This window comes from Oncorhynchus masou, chromosome 33, assembly GCF_036934945.1.
Source record: "Oncorhynchus masou masou isolate Uvic2021 chromosome 33, UVic_Omas_1.1, whole genome shotgun sequence".
NCBI lineage: Eukaryota > Metazoa > Chordata > Actinopteri > Salmoniformes > Salmonidae > Oncorhynchus > Oncorhynchus masou.
The window spans coordinates 26804785-26830591 of record NC_088244.1 but is presented as its reverse complement, the minus strand read 5'-3'; the positions used below and the strand labels follow the sequence as shown (position 1 = coordinate 26830591).

At 42.0% G+C, this 25807-nt stretch overlaps 1 protein-coding gene across 1 annotated transcript in view; it reads left to right on the top strand.

The window, feature by feature from the left end:
- Positions 1-25807, top strand: part of LOC135528171 (guanine nucleotide-binding protein G(I)/G(S)/G(T) subunit beta-1-like) — a 58615-nt gene that overhangs the window by 13218 nt on the left and 19590 nt on the right. The window contains exons 2-4 of the mRNA XM_064957067.1: positions 18776-18882; positions 24644-24682; positions 25151-25257. Coding sequence (XP_064813139.1) covers positions 18826-18882; positions 24644-24682; positions 25151-25257 — 203 coding nt within the window. The 5' untranslated portion in view covers positions 18776-18825. The remainder of the gene's footprint in view (positions 1-18775; positions 18883-24643; positions 24683-25150; positions 25258-25807) is intronic.

Here is a 25807-nt window from a genome sequence, read left to right as displayed (position 1 = left end):
ACATAAATGGTCTCAGGATGCTTCACTGTTGGCATGCCACAGGACTGATGGTAGCGCTCACCTTGTCTTCTCCGGACAAGCTTTTTTCTGGATTCAGAGAAAATGACTTTACCCCAGTCCTCAGCAGTCCAATCCCTGAACCTTTTGCAGAATATTAGCCTCTACCTGAGAGAAGTGGCTTCTTTGCTGTCCTTCTTGACACCAGGCCATCCTTCAAAATTCTTTGCCTCACTGTGCGTGCAGATGCACTCGCACCTGCCAGCTACCATTCCTGAGCAAGCTCTGTACTGGTGGTGCCCCAATCCCGCAGCTGAATCAACTTTAGGAGACGGTCCTGGAGCTTGCTGGGCTTTCTTGGGCGCCCTAAAGGCTTCTTCACACAATTGAACCGCTCTCCTTGACGTTCTTGATGATCTGATAAATGGTTGATTTAGGTACAATCTTACTGGCAGCAATATCCTTGCCTGTGAAGCCCTTTTTTTCAAAGCAATGATGGCAGCATGTTTCCTTGCAGGTAACCATGGTTGAGAGGAAGAAAAATGATTCCAAACACCACCCTCCTTTTGAAGCTTCCATTTTGTTATTCAAACTCAATCAGCATGACAGAGTGATCTCCAGCCTTGTCCTCGTCAACACTCACACCTGTGTTAACGAGAGAATCACTGACATGTCAGCTGGTCTTTTTGTGGCAGGGCTGAAATGCAGTGGAAATGTTTTTGGCGATTCAGTTCATTTGCATGGCAAAGAGGGACTTTGATTAGATGAAATGCAATTAATTCCACTCTTCATAACATTCTGGAGTGAAAATAATATTTGTCATTCTCAAAACTTTTGGCCACAGCTGTACACCTGTTCTGAAAGTCCCCAGAGTCTGCAACACCACTAAGCAAGGGGCACCACCAAGCAAGCGGCACCATGAAGACCAAGGAGCTCTCCAAACTGGTCAGAGACAACGTTGTGGAGAAGTACAGCTCAGGGTTGGGTTATAAAATAAATATCAGAATCTTTGAACATCCCACGGAGCACCATTTTTAAATCCACTATTAAAAATATTGAAAAGAGATGGCACCACAACTAACCTGCCAAGTGAGGGCCGCCTACCAAAACTCACCAGGCAAGGAGGGTATTAACCGGAGAGGCAACAAAAAGACCAAAGATAATCCTGAAGGTGCAAAGCTCCACAGCGGAGATTGGAGTATCTGTCCATAGGACCACTTTAAGCCGTACACTCCACAGAGCTGGGCTTAACGGAAGAGTGGCCAGGAAAAAAGCTGTTGCTTAAAGAAAAAAAAGCAAGCACGTTTGGTGTTTGCCAAAAGGCATGTGGGAGATGCCCCAAACGTATGGAAGAAGATACTCTGGTCAAATGAGACTAAAATTGGGCTTTTTGGCCATCAAGGAAAACGCTATGTCTGGCGCAAACCCAACACCTCGTCATCCCGAGAACACCATCAACAAGGTGAAGAATGGTGGTGGCAGTATCATGCTGTGGGTATGTTTTTCATTCGCAGGGACTGGGAAACTGGTCAGAATTGAAGGAATGATGGGTGGCGCTAAATACAGGGAACTTCTTGAGGGAAACCTGTTTGTCTTCCAGAGATTTGACTGGGATGGGGGTTCACCTACTAGCAGGACAGTGACCTGAAGCATACTGCTAAAGCAACACTCGGGTGGTGTAAGGGGAAACGTTTAAAGGTTCGGAATGGCCTCGTCAACGCCCAGACCTCAATCCAACGAAGTTGTGATCCTTAACATTCAGAAAATCCCTAAACATTTTTTTACAATTAAAATCCCAATTCAGTTATCACAAAACATATTTTCTGTGTTATAGCTGATAGGCTGTAAAGGCTTGGGGAAGATGTGTAGTTAAAATAAAACCAGAAAGTAAGAGGCAAACTTTCGGTTTCCTTGATGAATTTGCAAGACTTGGTGAGATGCAGATTACCAAAACATATGAGCATGCTTCTGCCCGACTCTCCCTAACGCTAGCCTGCCTGCTCTGTCTCTTGCTAATGATACAAGTGTGTTTGGTCTGTTGCGTCTAGAATATCCTATCTATTCATGACACTGTCTTTAGGCCAGTCTTGCGAGCACGGGGAAGCCTGCTCTTCGTTTTTGCCCCATGAAATGATTACAGTAGGCTACAGGTAGCCTGTATCGATTTACGCTTTTCAGACTTAATACAATGTGGCCCCTTGAAACTAAAGTCTAGTTCTGGTTGCCTAGTAATATCAATCCAATAATCCCGAGCTTCTGTGCACATACATTCTCTCCTAAAAGAAAATACTTTAAAGTGTATTATACTGTGACTTACCAAAACAATTAATAGAAATAAAACGGTACCATAAGAAAAATGTATATAAACCACAACACGTCAATCAGAGACTTGTTGACAGGGGAAAAAATACAGAATATTTTACGCCTGAGCAGAATTCTGTCGAAGGGTGAACCTGATGTGGCACTTTGTTTATCAGTCTGAAATGTTATCTATTGTCGCTATCATCATGTTACTGTACCTGCGCTCTATGTCTGTAAAGGATTGTGGTACACTACCGTCTGGCCATGGAGTGCTGCAGAGATGGTTGTCCTTCTGGAAGTTTCTCCCATCTGAGAGGAGCTCTGTCAGTGACCTTCAGGCTCTTGGTCACCCTGACCAAGGCCCTTCTCCCCCGATTGCTCAGTTTGGCCGTTCGGCCAGCTCTAGTAAGAGTCTTGGTGGTTCCACACTACTTCCATTTAAGAATGATGGAGGCCACTGTGTTCTACATTTACATTACATTTAAGTCATTTAGCAGACGCTCTTATCCAGAGCGACTTACAAATTGGACCTTGGACCTTCAATGCTGCAGAATTGTTTTGGTACCCTTTTCCAGAATTGTTTTGGTACCCTTTTCCAGTACCCTTTTCCAGTTTTGGCTTGGTTTTCGCTCTGACATGCACTGTCAACTGTTGGATCTTTATAGTGTGGGGGCGGCAGGGTAGCCTAGTGGTTAGAGCGTTGGACTAGCAACCGGAAGGTTGCGACTTCAAACCCCCGAGCTGACATGGTACAAATCTGTCGTTCTGCCCCTGAACAGGCAGTTAACCCACTGTTCCCAGGCCGTCAATGAAAATAAGAATTTGTTCTTAACTGACTTGCCTGGTTAAATAAAGGTAAAATTAAAAATAGACAAATGTGTGCCTTTCCAAATCATGTCAATCAATTGAATTTACCACAGATAGACTCCCAAGTTGTAGAAACATCTCAATAGAAACAAGATACAACTAAACTCAATTTTGAGTCTCATGGAAAAGGGTCTGAATACTTACGTAAATAAGGTATTTGTTTTAATTTGTAATACATTTGTAAACATTTCTAAAAACCTGTGTTCACTTTATCATTATGGGGTATTGTGTGTAGATCGAGGAAATTACAAATGTAATCCATTTTAGAATAAAGCTGTAATGTAACAAAATGTGCGAAAAGTGAAGGGGTCTGAATTCTTTCCAAATGCACTGTGTAGCTGGCAAACAGTAGTGAACTTCAAACAAGTGTAACTTGATCAGCTCACATAAAAATGATTTGGGATCGGTGTCCCTTCCCAGGGACGGTTGAGCTAACATAGGCTAATGCGATTAGCATGAGGTAGTAAGTAACAAGAAAATTTCCCAGGACATAGACATCTGATATTGGCAGAAAGCTTACATTCTTGTTAATCGAACAGCACTGTCCAATTTACAGTAGCGATTACAGTGAAATAATACCATGCTATTGTTTGAGGAGAGTGCACAATTTTGAACGTGAAAAATTAAGAACAAATTCTTACTTACAAATGATGGTCTACCAAAAGGCAAAAGGCCTCCTGCGGGAATGGGGGCTGGGATTAAAAAATAAAAATGTTGGACATAATACATCACGATGAGAGACAACACTACATAAAGAGAGACCGAAGACTACAACATGGTACAAACATTTTTGGGCACAGACAACAGCACAAAGGGCAAGAAGGTAGACAATACATCATGCAAAGCAGCAACAACTGTCAGTACGATTGTCCATGATTGAGTCTTTTGAATGAAGAGATTGAGAGAGAACTGTATACAGGGAAGCATAGAGGGCAGTGATGTGTCCTGTAAGGAGCAATGGTGGCAAATCTGATGGCCGAATGGTAAAGAACATCTAGCCGCTCGAGAGCACCCTTACCTGCCGATCTATAAATTACATCTCCGTAATCTAGCATGGGTAGGATGGTCATCAAAATCAGTGTTAGTTTGGCAGCTGGGGTGAAAGAGGTGCGACTACGACAGAAGAAACCAAGTCTAGATTTAACTTCAGCCTGCAGCTTTGATGTGTGCTGAGATTAGGACAGTGTACCGTCTAACCATACTCCTAATTACTTGATTGAGGTGACTACCTCAAGCGCTAAACCCTCATAGGTAGTAATCACACCTGTGGGGAGAGGTGCATTCTTCTTACCAAACCACATGCCCTTAGTTTTGGAGATGTTTAGAACAAGGTTAAGGGCAGAGAAAGCTTTGTTGTAGAGCATTTAACACAAAATCCGGGTAGGGGCCATCTGAGTATAAGCCTGTATCATCTGCATATAAATGGATGAGAGAGCTTCCTACTGCCTGAGCTATGCTGATGTAAATTGAGAAGAACATGGGGCCTAGGATCAAGCACTGGGGTACACCCTTGGTTACAGGCAGTGGCTGAGACAGCAGATGTTCTGACTTTATACACTGCACTCTTTGAGAGAGGTAGTTAGCAAGCCAGGCCAAAAACACCTCTGAGACGACACCAATACCCCACAAGAATAGAATGGTCTACCATATCAAAAGCTTTGGCCAAGTCAATAAAAATAGATGTCACCATTGCCCTTGATTTTTAGCAATGTTTTGCATCATTGAGGACCTTAAAGGTTGCAGTGACACATCCATAACCTGAGCGGAAACCAGAAAGCATACCAGAGAGAATAAATACTATAGACATCAAGAAAGCCAATCAGTTGATTATTGGAAAGTTTTTCCAACACTTTTAATAAACCGGCAAAATGGAAATAGGATCAGCTTGATCTCCCCCTTTAAATAAAGGACGAACCTTGGCTGCCTTCCAAGCAATGGGAACCTCCCTAGGGAGAAGAGACAGGCTTGGCAATAATATGGGCAGCGACAATAAAGAAGAAATGGTCTAAACCATCTGACCCCAATGTTTTTTGGGGGGGGTCAAGTTTTAAGGAGCTTCTATAGCACCTTGGACTCAGTGACCGCTTGCAGGGATGAACTTTGTAGCGGGGCAGGGTAAAAAAGAGGGAGGAGCATTGGGGCTTGTCGCATTAGAAGGGGTGGGAGATAAGGAAATGTTGGACAGGTTAGGAGGCGTGGCTGAGTCATAGGAATCCTGACTTAATGAAGTGGTGATTTTATAAAGCGCAGCCATGTGCTTATGAGTAACAACCACATCAAAATTAAGGGACATGGGCAGCTGTGAGGGGGGTTTGTTCTCCACGTCTTTGACTGTTTTCTAGAACATCTTGGGGTTAGACCCACAGAGTGAACTGCTCCTTAAAGTAACTAACTTTGGCCTTCCGGATAGCCGGATTACACTTATTTCTCATTTGCCTGAACTAGAGGCAGTCAGCCTGTGTGTGTGCGCCGAGCCTTTCGCCAAATGCAACTCTTGAGCTGGAGTAACTCTGCAAGATCACGGTCAAACCAGGGGTTAAACCTGTTTTGTTTTTTTGAGGGCATGTTTGTTAACAATATGGCTGAAAATTTCAAAAAAATAAGGTCCAAGCGTCTTCGACAGAGGGGATCCAGCTGATTCTATACCAATTTACAGAGGCCAGGTCATGAAGGAAGGCTTTCTCATTAAAGTTTTTTAGCAAGCGTCTGACAAATCAGGACAGGTCATTTCACTGAGCAGCCATCAAACACAGGCTGTAAAACAGTGATCACTAAGGTCATTACAGAAAACACCAGACTGAGACCTTTCAGAATTATTTGTGAGGATAACATTGAGGAGTTAGCCTTTTCTAGCTGTCTGGAGTCGAACCTTGTGGTATTGGTAATAATCTGAGATAAATTTAGGGTGTCCCATTGCTTTAGGGCTTGGTCAGGTGGTTTAAACATGTCCCTGTTTGTCACCTAGCAGGACGAATTCAGACTTATTGTCAGGGACCAGGAGAGAGCTTAGGGCAGTTAGGGTACAGGCCAGTGCTGATGGAGGATGGTAACACCCAGCAACAGTCAACAAAGAGCTGTTTGAAAGTTTAACCTCTTGAAACTAGGGGGCACTATTTTCATTTTTTGGAAAAATGACATTCCCAAAGTAAACAGGCTATTTTTCAGGACCAGATAATATAATATCCATATAATTGACAGCTTAGGATAGAAAACACTAAAGTTTCCAAAACTGTACAAATATTTTCTGTGAGTATAACAGAACTGATATTGCAGGCGAAAGCCTGAGAAAAATCCAATCAGGAAGTAACTCTTTATTTAGAAACCTCTGCGTCCCTATTGAACAGTGAAAGGGATATCAACCAGATTCCTTTTTCTATGGCTTCCCTAATGTGTCTAGTGTCCCAAGACATAGTTTCAAGTGTGAGCGACATTGCGTCCGTGGTCAGCTGGTGGCTCTGAGTGATATGTGCGTAGTAGACCAATGCGGCCATTGTTTCTCTCGCTCCTACTAAGAAGCCAACTGACCCGGTTGATATATTATCGAATAGATATTTGAAACACCTTGAGGATTGATTATTTAAAAAAAAAACGTTTGCCATGTTTCTGTTGATATTATGGATCTAATTTGGAATATTTTTCGGCGTTGTCGTGACCGCAATTTCGATTTCTCAGCCAAACGTGAAGAACAAACTATTTTGGCTACAAAAATAATCTTTATGGAAAAAAGGAACATTTGCTATCTAACTGGGAGTCTCGTGAGTGAAAACATCCAAAGCTTATCAAAGGTAAACTATTTAATTTGATTGGTTTTCTGATTTTCGTGACCAAGCTGCCTGCTGCTAGCTAGGCATAATGCTAGGCTATCGATAAACTTACACAAATGCTTGTCTTGCTTCGGCTGTAAAGCATAATTTCAAAATCTGAGATGACAGGGTGATTAACAAAAGGCTAAGCTGTGTTTCAATATATTTCACTTGTGATTTCATGAATATGAATATTTTCTAGTAATATTTTTTTGTCCATTGCGTTATGCTAATTAGTGTCAGTTGATGACAATTCTCCCGGTAGTTTCAAGAGGTTAATGCTAAAACAAGCAAATAAAATTGTTTGGGGACAGACTTGGTGGAGACAACTAAGCACTGAAGGTGGTCCTTGGTAAAGATTGCCACTCCCCCACCTTTGGAAGATCTATCTTGCCGAAAAAGGTTATAACCAGAACGGTATTCAAAACACACTTTCTTAACCACGTCTCAGTAATGACCAACACATCTGGATTGGAGCTGTGAACCCACACTTTCAATTGATCCATTTAGGTAATAAGCTTCTAGTGTTAAAACCTCTCTGGGATATGTGGGACGGTAGCGTCCCACCTGGCCAAAAGCCAGAGAAAATGCAGAGCACCACATTCAAATAAATCACCATAAAAATCAAACTTTCATGAAATCACACATGCAAGATAGTAAATTAAAGCTACACTTGTTGTGAATCCAGCCAACATGTCAGATTTCAAAAAGGCTTTTCGGGGGAAAGCAAACGATGATATTATCTGAAGATGGCACCATCAAGCATATTTCGACCCTGCAGGCGCGACACAAAACGCAGAAATAAAAACATAATTCATGCCTTTGATGAGCTTCTTTTGTTGGCACTCCAATATGTCCTATAAACTTCACAAATGTTTTTTTTGTTTGATTAATTCCGTCAATTATATATCCAAAATGTCCATTTATTTAGCGTGTTTGATCCAGAAAAACACTGGTTCCAACTTGTGCAATGTGACTACAAAATATCTCAAAAGTTACCTGTAAACTTTGCCAAAACATTTCAAACTACTTTTGTAATACACCTTTAGGTATTCTTTTAAATGTAAATAATCAAAAAAAATGGAAGACTGGATGATCTGTGTTCAATACAGGAGGAAAACAAACTGTAGCATGCTTTCTGGTCACGCGCCTCTAACAGTACACTTCAAGTTACCCTCGTTCAAGATGGCCGTACTTCATTACACAAAGGAAAAACCTCAGCCAATTTCGAAAGACTGTTGACATCCAGTGGAAGCGATGGGAACTGCAAGAAGGTCCCTTAGAAATCTGGATTCCCAATGAAAACGCATTGTAAATAGTGACCTAAAAAAAAAAAATCTCAATAGTTTGTCCTCTGTGGTTCGCCTGCTAAATAAGTTCTGTTATACTCCAGACGTGATTTTAACTGTTTTAGAAACTTCAGAGATTTCTATCCAAATCTAATAATATGCATATCTTCTGGGGATGAGTAGCAGGCAGTTGAATTTGGGCATGCATTTCATCCGGATGTGAAAATAATGCCCCCTGTCACCAAGAAGTTAACATGCTTTTATGAGAGCAAATATCAGAGCACAAATAAGAATTGAGGCTAGCAACAGAAGATGGGCCAGGCTGTACATGCACTTTTCCAGATATCATCAAACGTAATACAATTCATGCACGGCATAGGACAGGGAGAGCTCTGCAGTGTTGATTTATGACATTTGAATGTGCATTAGATGGCAGCAATATTGTATAGAGCAATTTCATCAGGTAACATGAATACAAAGCCGGCGAAAGGCCAAGAGTCCGTGTAACCAATAAAGTCAGAGTCCCGAGTGCGGGAAGAGTCCATCCCACGGTTGGGTGAAATGATGGACGCAATCTGCTTTATTGCCTAGTGCAGAAATTTAATGCATGTGTTTATTTACAAAGTACTAATATTCAAAGCCCCAAAAATGTCACTTAACAGAATGTAACAAAATGCTAACTAGTTCTAATGAATCATCAGAATGCTAATGAAATGCTAACGAGCGCATTGGGAACATTTTGTACAGTTTCTGACCTAAACTATATACGTAACTCATTCTACTCAGTTTGCTGCAGGCACAAATGAATATTCGCCAGCCAGCAAAGCTCTTGATCCAGGGGGTGATCTTCTGCTGTTACCAAGCAAATGCTTGATTTTGTTAGAAGCTAACCACTTAGCTAGATAGCTAACTAGCTACTTATTTAGCAAACCAAACTGCGGAGCTTTTAGCACATTTTAGACAGTGAACTTAGTAGTTATAAGATAACTAGCTGGCAAACATTTAGTTGTGAATTCCATACTGTAATTAGATAACCTGGTGCATGCTGCTCGACAGTGAGTGACTCACACGCCTATGGTCTCTCGTGGTTGTGTGCTTGTAAACAAACACAGCGAGACTGGGGACAACCGTAAGCTACATATTGTGACTGGTGAAATGAAGAACGCAATGTTCTTTTATCTCCTAACGTATTGCACAAGTGGACTGCAGGTATTTGCTTCAAGTATCTACACATGTATTAGACTTCAAATAAATAGGTTCAACGGTATTGAAAAACCATCCTGTGGCTTTATCCATATAACCCTGTATACTGCCAAAGCCTAAAAAAAACACAGCTAGCCAAACAAGTCTATTGCTTGGTGCACAATTTAAAGAGCAACTACCCCCTCCAAATTATTATTTATTTATTCTCTGACCTGAAAAGTGGTCTCCTGATGTAGTTTAAGTATTGTTGTGGGCTTAGAATATCATGTTTTTATAGGGTTTCCATTAAAGTAAAGTGTGTTTCGCCCCCCTCTAAACAATTCATATATGATATTGTCAAGTTAAAAAGTAATTATTATTTGTGTATGGAGGGTAGGTCATTATAGGGTGGTGCTGGGCGGTATACCGTAATGTATGATATACCGGTATTGATACACGGACCGGTTTTTACTTTACCTTCTATAACAGTATTTGAATTTGGTTTGTTAAATGTGATACGCCATGTGTAACATCCATTTTTATAGTTCACTACTTGAGTCATCTCTCTCTCTCGTGCCTCTTTCCACACAGACCTAGCCCTGCTCTGCTCCCTGTAACTCAGTGAGAGTGTTTGTGGTTCTTCTACCACGACACACTTGCGTTCAGTCTGCATGGACAATGCAGCATATGCAACAATGTTAATGACAACAATGCTTTTTCACTTTGATTCTTAATATATATCCACTAGCGTTCTAATATTACACCGTTTGTCTTTTCTTAACAAGTTCAACCTAAATCTTGTTAGCTGCTAATGCTAATCACTAGTTCATCAGAGCAAACGTAATTAGCTGTACAGCCTGATAATACCAGTGATGGTGGACCAGTATCTTCTAAATCAAATAGGAATACGTGAAGCATGAATGTTAGCTATATGAAGTATCTAAGAGAACATTCAATTTAGCTAAAGATTATAGTCCCCTGGGAAACACGTATCCACACTTGGTTCCTACCCAGTTACAATAACATTTTCATTAGTTTTATTTGACATGGTCACTATCTTTATAGTGCCCGCAATTATATTCCAATGCTAGAATTAGAATAATAGTTTCCATGATTCCAACAGTTCACCTGAGGGTTTTGCTCTCAACTTTTGGTTAAAAATTAACCTAGATTGTTTTCCCATTATCGTGCAAACGTAAGTGGCGGTGTGGAAATTCTCAAATGATTGCAGAAATTGATGAAAATGCGTGGAAAAGTATTTTTGCTTTAATTGAACAGTCAAAGACCCATTGAAATCATTTAGAATTTGTGTTGCCACCCTAGGGTCACGCACTACTCATAAAGCAATTTTTTTGATCTTTTGTATTTCAAAACATAAAATACCATCCAATTAAAAAAAAAAAAAAAAAAAAAATTAAATGCTGTGATATGATATTTGTCATATTGCCCAGCTCCATTATAGTCTAAATGCTATTTGCTCAGCCCACAAATTTAAAGAACATTTAAATAATCCCCCACCATCCGCTTTCCCTGGCCAGTATTCTTTTCATTCGTATGCCACTGCCAAATTTTCCTGAATGCCAAGCCCTGCAAGAGCATGCTCATTTAAAAGATGGCTAATCATTATTAGCTTGGTTCTGTATGGAATGCAAGTACATTTTTAGGACACGGGTCAAGTCATTATCGCCGGGCAGAAGCGAAACATTGGTGCGACCAAATCATGTGCTGGGGCCATCAACTGAAGATGTTTGTGCCACCAGTGGATTAACTTAGTCTACAGCCTTGCATGGTCCAATATTATTATTATTATTATTTATTTATTTTATTCACCTTTTATTTAACCAGGTAGGCTAGTTGGAAACAAGTTCTCATTTACAACTGCGACATGGCCAATATAATACAAAGCATGCAACACAAACAACAGTTATACATGGAATAAACAAACAGTCAATAACACAATAGAAAAAGTATATAGTGTGTGCAAATGAGGTAAGATAAGGGCAATAAATAGGCCATAGTGTTGAAATAATTACAATTTAGCAACTAAACACTGGAGTGATATATGTACAGAAGATGAATGTGCAAGTAGAGATACTGGGGTGCAAAGGAGCAAAAATAAATACCAGTATGGGGATGAGGTAGTTGGATGGGCTATGTACAGGTGCAGTGATCTGTGAGCTGCTCTGACAACTGATGCTTAAAGTTAGTGAGGGAGATATGAGTCTCCAGCTTCAGTGATTCTTGCAATTTGTTCCAGTCATTGGCAGCAGAGAACTGTAAGGAAAAGCGGCCAAATGAGGAATTGGCTTTGGGGTGACCAGTGAAATATAACTGATGGAGCGTGTGCTACGGGTGGATGCTGCAATGGTGACCAGTGAGCTGAGATGAGGCTGGGCTTTAACTAGCAAAGACTTATAGATGACCTGGAGCCAGTGTGTTTGGTGACGAATATGAAGCGAGGGCCAGCCAACGAGAGCATACAGGTCGCAGTGGTGGGTAGTATATGGGGCTTTGGTGACAAAACAGATGGCACCGTTATAGACTACATCCAATTTGCTGAGTAGAGTGTTGGAGGCTATTTTGTAAATGGCATTGCCGAAGTCAAGGATCGGTAGGATAGTCAGTTTTACGAGGGTATGTTTGGCAGCATGAGTGAAGGAGGCTTTGTTGTGAAATAGGAAGCCGATTCTAGATTTCATTTTGGATTGGAGATGCTTGATGTGAGTCTGGAAGGAGAGTTTACAGTCTAGCCAGACACCTAGGTATTTGTAGTTGTCCACATATTCTAAGTCAGAACCGTCCAGAGTAGTGATGCTAGGCGGGCGGGTGCAAGCAGCAATCAGTTGAAGAGCAAGCATTTCATTTTACTAGCATTTAAAAGCAGTTGGAGGCCACGGCAGGAGAGTTGTATGACATTGAAGGTCATTTGGAGGTTAGTTAACAGTGCCCAAAGGGCCAGAAGTATACAGAATAGTGTCTGTGTAGAGGTGGATCAGAGAATCACCAGCAGCAAGAGCGACGTCATTGGTGTGTGTGTGTGTGTGTGTGTGTGTGTGTGTGTGTGTGTGTGTGTGTGTGAGAAGAATAGAGTAGGCCAGAGAATTGAACCCTTAGGCACCCCCATAGACTGCCAGAGGTCCGGACAACAGGCCCTCCGATTTGACACACTGAGCTCTGTCTGAGAAGTAGTTGGTGAACCAGGCAAGGCAGTCATTTGAGAAACCAAGGCTGTTGAGTCTGTCGATAAGAATGTGGTGATTGACAGAGTCGAAAGCCTGGCCAGGTCGATGAATACAGCTGCACAGTATTGTCTTTTATCGATTACATTTACATTTAAGTCATTTAGCAGACGCTCTTATCCAGAGCGACTTATGACATCGTTTAGGACCTTTAGCGTGGCCGAGGTGCACCCATGACAGCTCGGAAACCAGATTGTGGAAACGGAGAATGTACATTAAAATGTTAAAATAATTTCAATAACTTTTACCACCACGTTATTGGGCTTATTTCTGGGGGTGGAAATTGTTTTAGATGGTGTCAGCATTTTATTTTTTGTAGAATGTCCTTTTAAAAGTCACCACACCTGAGCTTCTCAGTCCTTCTACATAAAAATTATACCGGGGAGGACCCTGAACTCCCAAAGAAACGGGACTGGAATTGGTCAAACTCAATTTAATGCAAAATTATCATCTTTCCCTAAAAGCATGATGGTCATGACTTTCTTACATGAAAGGGGAGGTTAACTTGGCCTGAGATAATCCATCTGAGATTGATTTTCAGTCATGAGATTATTATTTTTTTAACCCCAGAGGCAGTGAAGTCATTAATGTCCTCATGGCTGAAATAGGCAAGTGAAAAAATCAATGGTTGGTTGTCAGAGCCTCATGCGAAGTATCCATGGTATCATGTGCTGAAACATGCGCATGCTCTGTCTGTTTTCAGAGACATTTCCTGTATTTAGAGAACAAACCTTAGTTTTATTATCTGGGTAACACCGTGTTACTCTGGAATTGGGGGCTCCCGAGTGGCACAGCAGTCGTAAGGCACTGCATCTATCTCAGTGTTTAGAGGTGTCACTACAGGCACCCTGGTTCGAATCCAGGCTTTATCACAACCGGACGTGATTGGGAGTCCCATTGGCCCAGCGTCGTCCGGGTTTGGCCGGTGTAGGTCGTCATTGTAAATAAGAATTTGTTCTTAACTGACTTGCCTAGTTAAATAAAAAAGGTTAACGTGTTGATTATAGTTACCTTTTTTTACACAGTTAATTTTTTCAACTTATTCTTTTCACCCAAGTGTCTGTGCTTCCACACCCTTGCTTTTGAGCGCAACACCGGGCACTCTCTGGTCTCACCAGCTGTAGAGCAGTCTGTCTCTCTTGGTGTTGAAACCATCCACTATGCGCACAATTACGAGCAACAACTTTGAAGGGAAACTTATAGAAAGTTCAAACAGACACTTGCTCATGCTTTTCTTTAGGTAACAGTAATACAATTTGCGCTGAAGTAGCTAGCGGGTATGCTAATGTTGGCTAGCTAACCAAACAAAAATGTTTAGAATGCCATGGCTGAATTTAAAATAATAATAATCATTTTTTTTAAATGAACCTTTATTTAACCAGGCAAGTCAGTTAAGAACAAATTCTTATTTCAATGACGGCCTGGGAACAGTGGGTTAACTGCCTGTTCAGGGGCAGAACGACAGATATGTACCTTGTCAGCTTGGGGATTTGAACTTGCAACCTTTCGGTCTAGATTTAGCAAACATTTCCTACAACGATTTTAACCAGAACAGAACCAATTCTAGTTTGTTGAAAAACCTGGATAAGAAGTGGCGTAGGCTAGATCTAATAGTTGTGGATATGATATTTTCTTAGAATACAGTTTTTGTTCCCTTACAATCAAAATACATTGACTACAACCAATGTATAATATTTTTTAGGGAATTGCAATTAATAGTAATTATTTAGATAACCATGCAATTAACTCAACAAGAGAAAATATTTTTGGGCAAAGCTTTCAAACCCTGAAATTGAAATTCACTGAAATTTTATTTCATCTTTATTTAACCAGGTAGGCTAGTTGAGAACAAGCCCATAGAAATCATTGGCTATCTCCGTGTAACTTATTTATGAGCACTTGGTTGAATCTATGTTTGTAATAAAAGATGTATGCCAAGATAAACTTTGGAGTCGATGACTGCAAGGCAAATGGAGTTATGTCTTGGTTTTGGGTTAAGTGAATGGCCACAGTGTGTGGCTCATCTGTAGTAGCACCGATCTCTTAGGCTGCGGACTTAAGAGGCTCCCAGCAGCAGCAAGGTGACTGGGTTTGTGCGTCTGCTCCACCGGGCTCTTAATGCCTTGAAGGTTACCACACCCTGTTCCCCTTCACCAAGGGGTTAATTAGCCGCTCTCCTCCCTATCGTCCTCTGCTTGTTCACTCTCATTAGGTTAATCTGTCTCTGTCCTTCACCTCCCTTCCCTGTATCTTCCTGTGCACTAGAACATCTCCCTGCCTACCCGCCCGGCCTGCCTCAGTCCTCTACCTTATGCCATGGGGAGGAGCTTCCCTCTTCTTCCTGCCCCTCTGCGGTTTACACCACAATAGTCCACCAACCTCCCACATTAATTCATGTTGAGTCAAGCCTTGTTTTTACATTTACGTTATTTTAGCAGACACTCTTATCCAGAGCGACTTACAAGGGCATTTAGGTTTAAGTGCCTTGCTCAGTGGCACACCGACAGATTTTCCCCCCACCTCGTCCGCTCGGGATTCTAAACAGCGGCCTTTTGGTTACTGGCCCAACAATTTCCTACCACCTTCATGTGTACGGGTTCTGATTCATTTTTCCATTTAGAATAAATCAGGTCTGTTTTAATGGTATTGTTAATATGAATAACGTTAACATGCATATCGGGGGTAGGATGAATTGGGTTCTGAAAGATCAATTCATTTGACTGCTTTGTCTCTGAGCCAATAATGTGATTGAAAAGGAGGCCTAATAATGTCTGTTGTTCACTTTTACTCTGATCAAATCTATAGCTGTTATACTATGGAAGTAATCAATTGCTACTAGATGCTTTTCAAAATTAAGGCATTCCTCGGCGGTTTAAGGTTTTTAGGCTTCCCTATGTCAAACGGCCGTACAATGTGAAGTCAGGGCTTGATACAGAACTAAATGTTTTGCTTTATAGGAAGAAATGTCTTTAAAGCTCTGGTGCAGAGTCTAATTTCACTTCCCTCTCCCCTTGTCACTGCGTGTGCTTGAGATGATGGAGCTGATAGGACTGGCTGGAAAATGTAAAGTCTGCTTCCCTCGTCCTCCACCTCTCTAAAAATAGCCGGCTGAGAGTGAAGGCAGCAGTGTAGAGACACACCATCAGTGGGGCTGCCAGATGTTTCAACACACTCCCACCACCGGAACAGAAAAATCCCCTCCTGAATTAGGCTTGGGCGATATACCGGGGTATTTTGAAATACCTACGTCGTTTTTCAATACCAAAAATAATGTATTATTTTGGGGTTGGTGGCACCCCTGCCTCGCTGGGGCTGCGGTGGTATGTGCTATGCTTACTGCTTATAACTAACTAGAAGTTAAGTATAACTATAAGAAAACTAAGATGTGTCAAATCTAGCTCAGGGCTCCGGCTATGCATTTGGTTTGCTAGCTAAGTGGATAAGATTCTTGGTTTAGGCAGATACATTCGATCCCCATCTGGATCAAGATCCCTGTTGCCTTAATTGTTTGGTGCGCCAAACAAATTCCACTTCTGCCGACATTTATAGAGCCCCACTCATATTTCTGCCACCATGGTCGGGTTAATTGCTGTCAGTTTGACTAATTTTGCAGGTACTTATTCCCTCTCAATTTGAATATTAATGGCACTTTGTTTGTATTTATTGGACTATTGTAAGAGGATTTACAAATGTATTTTGTCCACCAGCATCCAATATGGTCCAATTACTACAGCCTAGATATCCCTAAGCCTATTCAAGGCATCATGTAGTTTAGAATACTCTACTCAAGGCCCTACTACTCACTCTATTCAAGGCCCTACTACTCACTCCACTGTTTCTTGTAAGTGTATTTAGTTAAAATAGCGACAGGTTTTTATGTGGAGTTTGGAGGTCCATGTCTGTATAGCATTGGTTCTGTGAAAAGGCCACACGCAGGTCCTGCTAACTGGCTCTGACACCAAGGCTCTCGTCAAGGAAAAGACGAGAAGAATTAGAGATATTACCATGACACATTTTTATCAACAAGATTAGGGGGCTAAGTCTCATTGCTTAGAATCAGACGTAGTTAGCCCCACGGGCCAATCAGGTGGCAGGTAGCTGATGAGATGTCGGGTGTTTAAAGGAAAAGGTCTTGTCATTTAGAAGGTCTCCAAGCTCTTAGGACCCACGACCTGTACAGAAAAGACAGAGCGAAAGGGAGGTAAGGAAAATCCAGACAGGATGGTAAATGTTTTGTACAACTGTGATAGTCTACACCAGCAATAGTCAATAGGTGGACCGCAGTCCAGATCCGGACCTAGAATTGGGCCAATACGAGCCGGGCCGCCTCCCCACCAAAACAAAAATTGGGGTTGGTGTTGCTTGGGTCGCGTGGTGGGAGTTTGTTACAACGGCGATGAATTATAATATCTATCCAGACTTTTGCCACCTAGGACGTTTTTGTGTGACCGGACCTTCTCAATTAGAATTTGAGTATCGGTGGTCTACATACAATTCAGAAATGTGGATATTAGTAGTGTTTAGCCAAGTGTTTCTTTAACTGTGAGTTGTTAATGACAAAGGTGGATGTAATGGTTGGCACAAAAGTTTAAAGAAATGCTCTACTTTATATCTATTCCCTACGGACATTGGAGAAACCTGTGACTCGTAAAGCCGGAAGGAAGCCTGTCAATGTACGAACACAAAAGACCACAATTTGTCTTGTAAAAATCAATGGCAACTGGTTGATATTGACAATGAGCTCTTTTATTTTTGTGAACCGTTTGGTAGAAATGTAAGATGAGCATTGTTGCGTAGTGCTCGTGGTAGCATTAGTGCTTAGCAGTCTCCATCAGCTAATAATGATCTTCAACCCAGACAGTCAATATGCAGAACTTTCAACTTGCAGCATTTATACCTACACTAATTAGCCTATACGTTTGTTTTTGTATTTCCTGCTCTTTCTCCAGAGAATGTGTCAGGGATAAGCCCGTTGACCAAAGGATTGGGGTCAGCGGGATAGCCACTGCTTTTAGGATCATCAGCAGGTTTTGTCTTAACCGGATTTAGCTGGAGGAGCTGAATCAACTGTGTCCCAGGATTACAGGGATGACATTGGAAGGAGAGTTCTGAGCCCACTGACCAGGGCCAGAGCATCTGAGCGCTGCACTAGTGCCTGCCCTTCTCACCTGAGCACCTCTGGGCTAGAACTAACTCACAGAACCCACTCGGCTCCTCTCTTTTCACGCTCCAGCACTCTCTCCGTTCGGCAAGCCAAAGGAGGGGTATGTTCTCAAGGGTTTCGCAGTCTGAATGGATTTTAATTTAGCCTCAGTTGTCCAGGAATGGCTACCGGCCGCCAAGTGCCAGATGTTTGCCTTGGGTTGGCCAGTGTATAGAGAAGGGGAGAGTTTTGCATAATTGAAAAAAGTGATCTTTAGCACAAACTAGCTGCAGAATCCTGTTGCTAGGTAACCGTTTCAGGCTGGCAAGGACACATCTTGGGTTCTCTAGAAAGGGTTGTGATTCTGTGATTCACAGTGAGTTTGTGTGTGCCTTGTGGATCTTTCAGAGCGATGTTGTGTGATTCTGAGCAGGAATATGCTTTCCTGTGTATTTTACTGAAGCTTGTGTTTGCTGAGTCCAAATGGTGAACAATTTCTTCTCTGCAGTTATTTTCTTGGATGTTACATGAACACCTCTTCAGTTTCTCCTATCTTTCACAGCACTAAGGTATTAGCTTGAACATCTAATGGCTACTATTTAGAAATAGCAACTTACCATAACATGGTCTCTGGAACATTCAACCCTACTTTCTCCGAGCTTGTCCTTGCTGCGCCTCAAGCATATTGAGCCTGTCTCAGGGATTTGGACCGTCACTTTGAGCTGATGGCCTTGTTAGGGCCCCTGTAACAGCTGTTTATTGAGCTGCCTGTGTACCAGACCTGGGTTCAGAGAGCATGAGCTTGCCTGGAGTTGGGCTGGGTTTGTACTTTTTAGGACTTTATCAGATTTCAAATACAGTTTGAACCCTGGTCTGGTGAGTACCTCTAATTGCTAATAGGAGAAACGGTTTGTGACCAAGGTGTTGAGTTTGTCCCTCTTCCTTTCCCCTCAGATCAGCAGGAGTCCCGGCGGCGGAGCGAGGCACACCATTAGCAGAGGAAAATGAGCGAACTGGACCAGCTACGCCAGGAGGCCGAGCAGCTCAAGAACCAGATCAGAGTAGGTCCTCCACAATCGTCCTCTCCCTGCTTTCTTCTCATAAATGCATTGGGAATTTCTGTGCAGTGATTTTTACATGGCACCACTAGAGGGAACTACAATTCACCAGCTGTCCCGAAAGTCTAACAAAAACATTGTTCTCAGTTGAACAATACGATTTAAAATTTCTGCACTTTAAAATGCTTCAAACTATAACTACTCCTGCACCTATTTTAGTCACAGCCAATTCTCTCATAACTTGCTAGCTGCTGTGAAATCTCTCTGCAAGATACTAGTAGCAAGCTGGATTGCAAAAGTGAGAACGGTTTAATTTGTGATTAGTTGTCAGTTTTGAATAGGGCTGGGAATTAGGATTATATTTATATATATATATATATTTTGCGACTCTTACAATTCTAAATGTATTTTTGCGATTCAGTACTGGTTTTATTGCAGTTCCATGGTCCAATCATATTGCTCACTATGTCTGCTGCAAAGGGGCAATAGAGCCTTGAGGAAATACGTCTTGGTCATTCATGGAAAATAAGTGCCGTAAACAAATTGGCTTCCTATTTAAAATGCAAATGGTGACCAACCTATGAAGGAAGAAGTCTGGAGTTTTGGTGCAGGAACAGTCAACTAGCGCAAAAATAGTATTGCAATATTGTCAAACCGTGTCTAACTCGCATTGTTTTCATAGTGTATCCTAATTCAGCCGAATGAACATAAAGTTAAACTCACAGGTCCTTGTGCCCCACCTTCCTTGTTTTTCTCATGCAATTGGCCCCACCTTCCATACTGAGTGATGACAGCACTATGCATGTTTGATCAAAGAATAAGGAATTAGAATACTAATTTAGTTAGAGCTGTGTTTGAGGCTGTAGTATGTTTGGCTTAGCTCTTACCTCCCTGCCTTTTTCCTTATCCCACTAGGATTCAAGGATACAACAATGTAAACACAGATTCAGCGTGTGTGCGTATATATCTAGATTTGGGTAGTGTGCTGTGGGTAGATTTAACAGTGAGTTTGTTGAACAAGTTGGAGGAATGTATAGTAGAGGTCGACCGATTGAAAAATCATAATGCCGATACCGATTATTTGAGGTCCAAAAAAGCCGGTACCGATTTAATCGGCCGATTTAAAAATATATATATATATATTTTTGTAATAATGACAATTACAACAATACTGAATTGACACTTATTTTAACTTAATATAATACATCAATACAATCAATTTAGCCTCAAATAAATCATGAAACATGTTCAATTTGGTTTAAATAATGCAAAAACAAAGTGTTGGAGAAGAATGTAAAAGTGCAATATGTGCTATGTTAGAAAGCTAACGTTTCAGTTCCTTGCTCAGAACATGAGAACATTTGAAAGCTGGTGGTTCCTTTTAACATGAGTCTTCAATATTCCCAGGTAAGAAGTTTTAGGTTGTAGTTATTATAGGACTATTTCCCTCTATACCATTTTATATTTCATTAACCTTTGACTATTGGATGTTCTTATAGGCACTTTTAGTATTGCCAGTGTAACATTATAGCTTCCGTCCCTCTACTCGCTCCTCCCTGGGCCCGAACCAGCAACACAACGACAACAGCCACCACATCGAAGCAGCGTTACCCATGCAGAGCAAGGGAAACAACCACCCCAAGGCTCAGAGCGAATGAAGTTTGAAACGCTATTAGCGTGCGCTAATTAGCCAGCCATTTCAGAAGCAGGCGTGTAAATATTCATTCAAACAGCACTTTCGTGCGTTTTGCCAGCAGCTCTTTGTTGTGCGTCAAGCATTGCGCTGTTTATGACTTCAAACCTATCAACTCTCGAGATGAAGCTGGTGTGACACACAAACTCACTGTGAATCACAGAATCGCAACCCTTTCTAGAGAACCCAGCCTCATCTCGGGAGTTGATAGGTTTGAGGTCATAAACAGCGCAATGCTTGACGCACAACGAAGAGCTGCTGGCAAAACGCACAAAAGTGCTGTTTGAATGAATATTTACGCGCCTGCTTCTGCCTACCACCGCTCAGTCAGATACTTAGATGCTTGTATGCTCAGTCAGATTATATGCAACACAGGACACGCTAGATAGTATCTAGTAATATCATCAACCATGTGTAGTTAACTAGTGATTGATAGTTTTTTTATAAGATAAGTTTAATGCTAGCTAGCAACTTACCTTGGCTTACTGCATTTGCGTAACAGGCAGTGTGGAATGCAACCAGAGAGGCAGGTCGTTATTGCATTGGACTAGTTAACTAAGGTTGCAAGATTGGATCCCCCGAGCTGACAAGGTGAAAATCTGTCTTTCTGCCCCTGAACGAGGCAGTTAACCCACAGTTCCTAGGCCGTCATTGCAAATAAGAATGTTTTTTTACAAATCGGCGCCCAAAAATACCGATTTAAGAATGTTATGAAAACTTGAAAACTCGTTCGACCTCTAATGTATAGTATGTTCCTGAGATTTATGTAATTGTTTGCTGAGCGTGGTCTGTTCAAGTGTTGCATGTTTGTATCCTTGAGGTGCTTTTCTGTTTTGTGTGTCTCATGAATCATGCAATAGCTTGAAATATGTAGCCTTTAGCTAGCTAGTGTTCTTTTGTACACTAAGTGTACAAAACATGAACACCTGCTCTTTCCATGACACAGAATGACCAGGAGAATCCAGGTGGAAGCTATGATCCCTTATTGATGTCACTTGTTAAATCCACTTAAGTCTGTGTAGATAAGGGGGGGAGACAGGTTATAGAAGGATTTTTAAGCCTGGATACAATTGATACATGGATTGTGTCTGTGTGCCATTCAGAGGGGGAATGGGCAAGACAAAAGATTGAAGTGCCTTTGAACGGGGTATGGTAGTAGGTGCCAGGCACACCGGTTTGTTTCGAACTGCAACGCTGCTGTGTTTTGCACACTCAGCAATTTATTTTGTGTATCAAGAAGGACAACTTTGGAGTCAACATGGGCCAGCATCCATGTGGATCGAACGCTTTCGACACCTTGTATAGTCCATACCCCGACAGATTGAGGCTGTTCGGAGGTCAGAAGGGGGAGGGATGCATGCAACTCAATATTAGGATGGTGATCTCAATGTTTTGTACAATGTCTATAGCTTGATTGTTTATTGTCAGTGTGCTACTGCAATGATTAAAAAACAGTTTGTCAATATAGGTTTAGCGTGCCGATTTTGTGTTATATGGATTGAGCAACTAGCACATCCATTGGCACAATAATCTGACTGTTCACATTTTATCTTGACTTGAAAGGAAATGGTTTAGGGAACAGATAAGATTTGTTTGATACGGGTATATATATTAATATTATATATACTAAATGGGATTAGTCAAAACTGAGCCTAAGTAGGTGGAGTTGGCGGTACACTACAGACCTATTGTTCCACTTTTTTATTTAGATGACAACCTTATTCTAAAATTGATTCAATAGTTTTTTTCTCCCTCATCAATTTACACACCCCGTAATGACAAAAAATAAACAGGTTTTACAAATTTGTATTAAAAAACTTCACATTTACATCAGTTTTCAGACCCTTTACTCAGTACTTTGTTGAAGTACCTTTGGCAGTGATTACAGCATCGAGTCTTCTTGGGTATGATGCTACAAGCTTGGCACACGTGTATTTGGGGGGTTTCTCCCATTCTTCTCTGCACATCCTCTCAAGCTCTGTCAGTTTGGATGGGGTACGTCGCTGCACAGCTATTTTCAGGTTTCTCCAGAGATGTTCGATCAGGTTCAAGGCTCTGGCTGAGCCCCTCAAGAACATCCAGCATTGTCTTGGCTGTGTACTTAGGGTTGTTGTCCTATTGGAAGGTGAACATTCGCCCCAGTCTGAGGTCCTGAGCTCTTTGGAGCAGGTTTTCATAAAGGAGTTCTCTGTACTTTGCTACGGTCATCTTTGCCTCGGTCATCTTTGCCTCAATCCTGACCAGTCCCTGTTGCTGGAAACATCCCCACAGCATGATGCTGCCACCACCATGCCTCATTGTCGGGATGGTTCCAGGTTTCTTTGACCTCATGGTTTGGGTTTTTCTCTGACATGCACTGTCAGCTGTGGGACCTTCTATAGACAGGTGTGTGCCTTTCCAAATCATGTTCCATCAATTGAATTTACCACTGGGCGACTTCCAAGTTGTAGAAAAATCTCCAGGATGATCAGTGGGAAAAAGGATGCACCTGAGCTCAATTTCTAGTCTCATAGCAAAGGGTCTGAATAGTTAGGTAAATAGTTTATATTTGTTTCAATAATCTTATCCTGTTTTTGCTCTGTTATGGGGTACTGTGTAGATTACTGGAAAAAATATTTAATCCATGTAAGAATAAGGAAATAGTCTAAATGTGGGAAAAGTCGAGGAGTCTGAGTACTTTCTGAAGACACTGTATATTCAAAGGTATGTGGACATACCCGTTGCTGACAGATGTATATATTTGAGCACACAGCCATGCAATCTCCGTAGACAAACATTGGCAGTAGAATGGCCTTACTGAAGAGCTCAGTGACTTTCAATGCGGTACCGTCATAGGGTTCCACTTTTCCAACAAGTCAGTTCGTCAAATGTCTGCCCTGCTAGAGCTTCCCCCGGGCAACTGTAAGTGCTGTTATTGTGAAGTGGAAAAGTCTCAAGGAGCAACAACATCTCAGCCGCGAAGTGGTAGTCCACACAAGCTCACGGAACGGGACCGTTGAGTGCTGAAGCATGTAGCACCTAAAAAAAAATCTTCCCTCGGTTGCAACACTCACTACAGGAGTTCCAAACTGCCTCTGGAAGCAACGTCAGCAATGTCGGGCGTCTCATGGAATTAGTTTTCATGGCTTAGCAGCCGCACACCATCCTGAGATCACCATGCGCAATGCCAAGCGTCGGCTGAAGTGGTATAAAGCTCGCTGGCATTGGACTCTGAGCAGGGGAAACACGTTTTCTGCCGTGATATATCACACTTATCATCTGGCAGTCCAACGGACACATCAGGGTTTGGCAACTGCCAGGAGAACGCTACCTGCCCGACTGCATAATGTCAACTGTAAAGTTTGGTGGATGAGGAATAATGGTCTGGGGCGGGTTTTCATGGTTTGGGCTAGGCCCCTTAGTTTCAGTGAACGGAAATCTTAACACGATAGCATAAAATTATATTCTAGATGATTCTGTGCTTCCAACTTGGTGGCAACAGTTTAGGAAAGGCACTTTCCTGTTTCAGCATTACGTTGCCCCCGTGCACCAAGCGAGGTGCATACGGAAATGGTTTGTCGATCAGTGTGGAAGAACCTGACTGGTCTGCACAGAGCCCTGACCTCAACCCCATCAAACAACTTTGGGGTGAATAAGAATGCAAACTGCGAACCAGGCCTAATCACTCAACATCAGTGCCTGACCTCACTAATGCTCTTGTGGCTGAATGGAAGCTAGCCCTTGCAGCAATGTTTCAACATCTAGTGGAAAGCCTTCCCATTAGAGTGGAGAATTTTATTCCGTCAAAGGGGGGACCAACTCCAAATGATTTTGGATTGAGTTGTTCATCAAGCAAGTGGCCACATACTTTTGGTTGTGTAGTGTTAGTAAGTGGTAATGTTTATCCGGTCAGTGGGAATGGTAATTGTCTCCGTGATCACTGAAATTATTGGCTCACCACTTCGATTATTGAGGTGGATTTTTGTTTTTTTGATATTGTTACATTATCAAGCGTTTGTGGGATAAAATTAAGACTTGGCTAGTTCGTTTTTTGAAAATTAAATGTAACTTTTTTTCTTTTTTAACCTCCAGGATGCCAGGAAAGCGTGTGCAGATGCTACCCTGTCTCAGGTAAGACCCCTTTCCACCTTCATCACTCTGTTGAAACAAACAGATCCCTTCGAGTGCAGTTCAGACACGGGGATGGGGAACCACTGAAGTCAACTTCATTATTCAGGATACAGGTAACGTGTCATGTTAAACGTTTTGTCAAAGCTGAGTAAAGGTTAAATTGCAATAGGCGATATGCACTGGGGTTCAATGAGTCCACAGCTCAAAGGCTGAGCGTAACTAGCAGCAGAGATAGCTCACAAGAATAGAGACTGCTCTCGCTTGGCTCCATATGTGTCATCCAGCCAACAAATCCTGGAAGCAGCAGCACCCACTCTATATTTCTGTAAATGCAACATCATGGGAGCTGATAAGGAAAGGCAATGGTTTCACAGTAGAGAACCTAGTAAAGGGCATCCCCATTTCCCATGGAGATACACAGCCTATTGTGTCATGGTCATTGAGTGTTTTCCCCCCCTTTCCCTTCAGATCACAGCAAACATCGACCCAGTTGGCCGAATTCAGATGCGCACTAGACGGACACTGAGGGGGCATCTGGCAAAAATCTATGCCATGCACTGGGGCACTGACTCGAGGTAATCTTATTTAGCCACTTTCTGTCATTAACTAAATACCCCCCCCCCCAAAAAAAAAAAATCCAGGAAGTGACCATAAAAGGTTGTCTTGTGTAGTTTTCCTGTATAAAACTATTCCAAGATTCCCCGCCACCCCAAAAAAACATCTAATGGTGTGTTTTTGTGGGAAAAAGTTAACTTACATGTTTTTTTTGTGTGCGTACTCTACAGTCACCTCTGAATATGGTCACGTGTGTTTTTGTGTGCGCTTCTATGTTTGTGTCGGTATCATTGTGTGTGTAAGGGGTGGGATATGTGGGTAGGGAAAACATTCAAAATGGAGTCATCCTTTGTACGTGGTGACTCTTCCCTGAGTGCCAGTCAGTGCTGGTGACTCCCGTGTTCCTGAGCATAGGGGGGCGTCCTAGGAGCCCCCAGTCCTGCAGCTTTCACCTCACCTCAGTAACCAGCCAACTAATTACAATACCGCAGGTGTGCTGCTTCGCTCCGCAGAGATGCCACACCTCACACACACCAAACTGCCTTGTCATCTCGCTTTGTTGCTCCGATT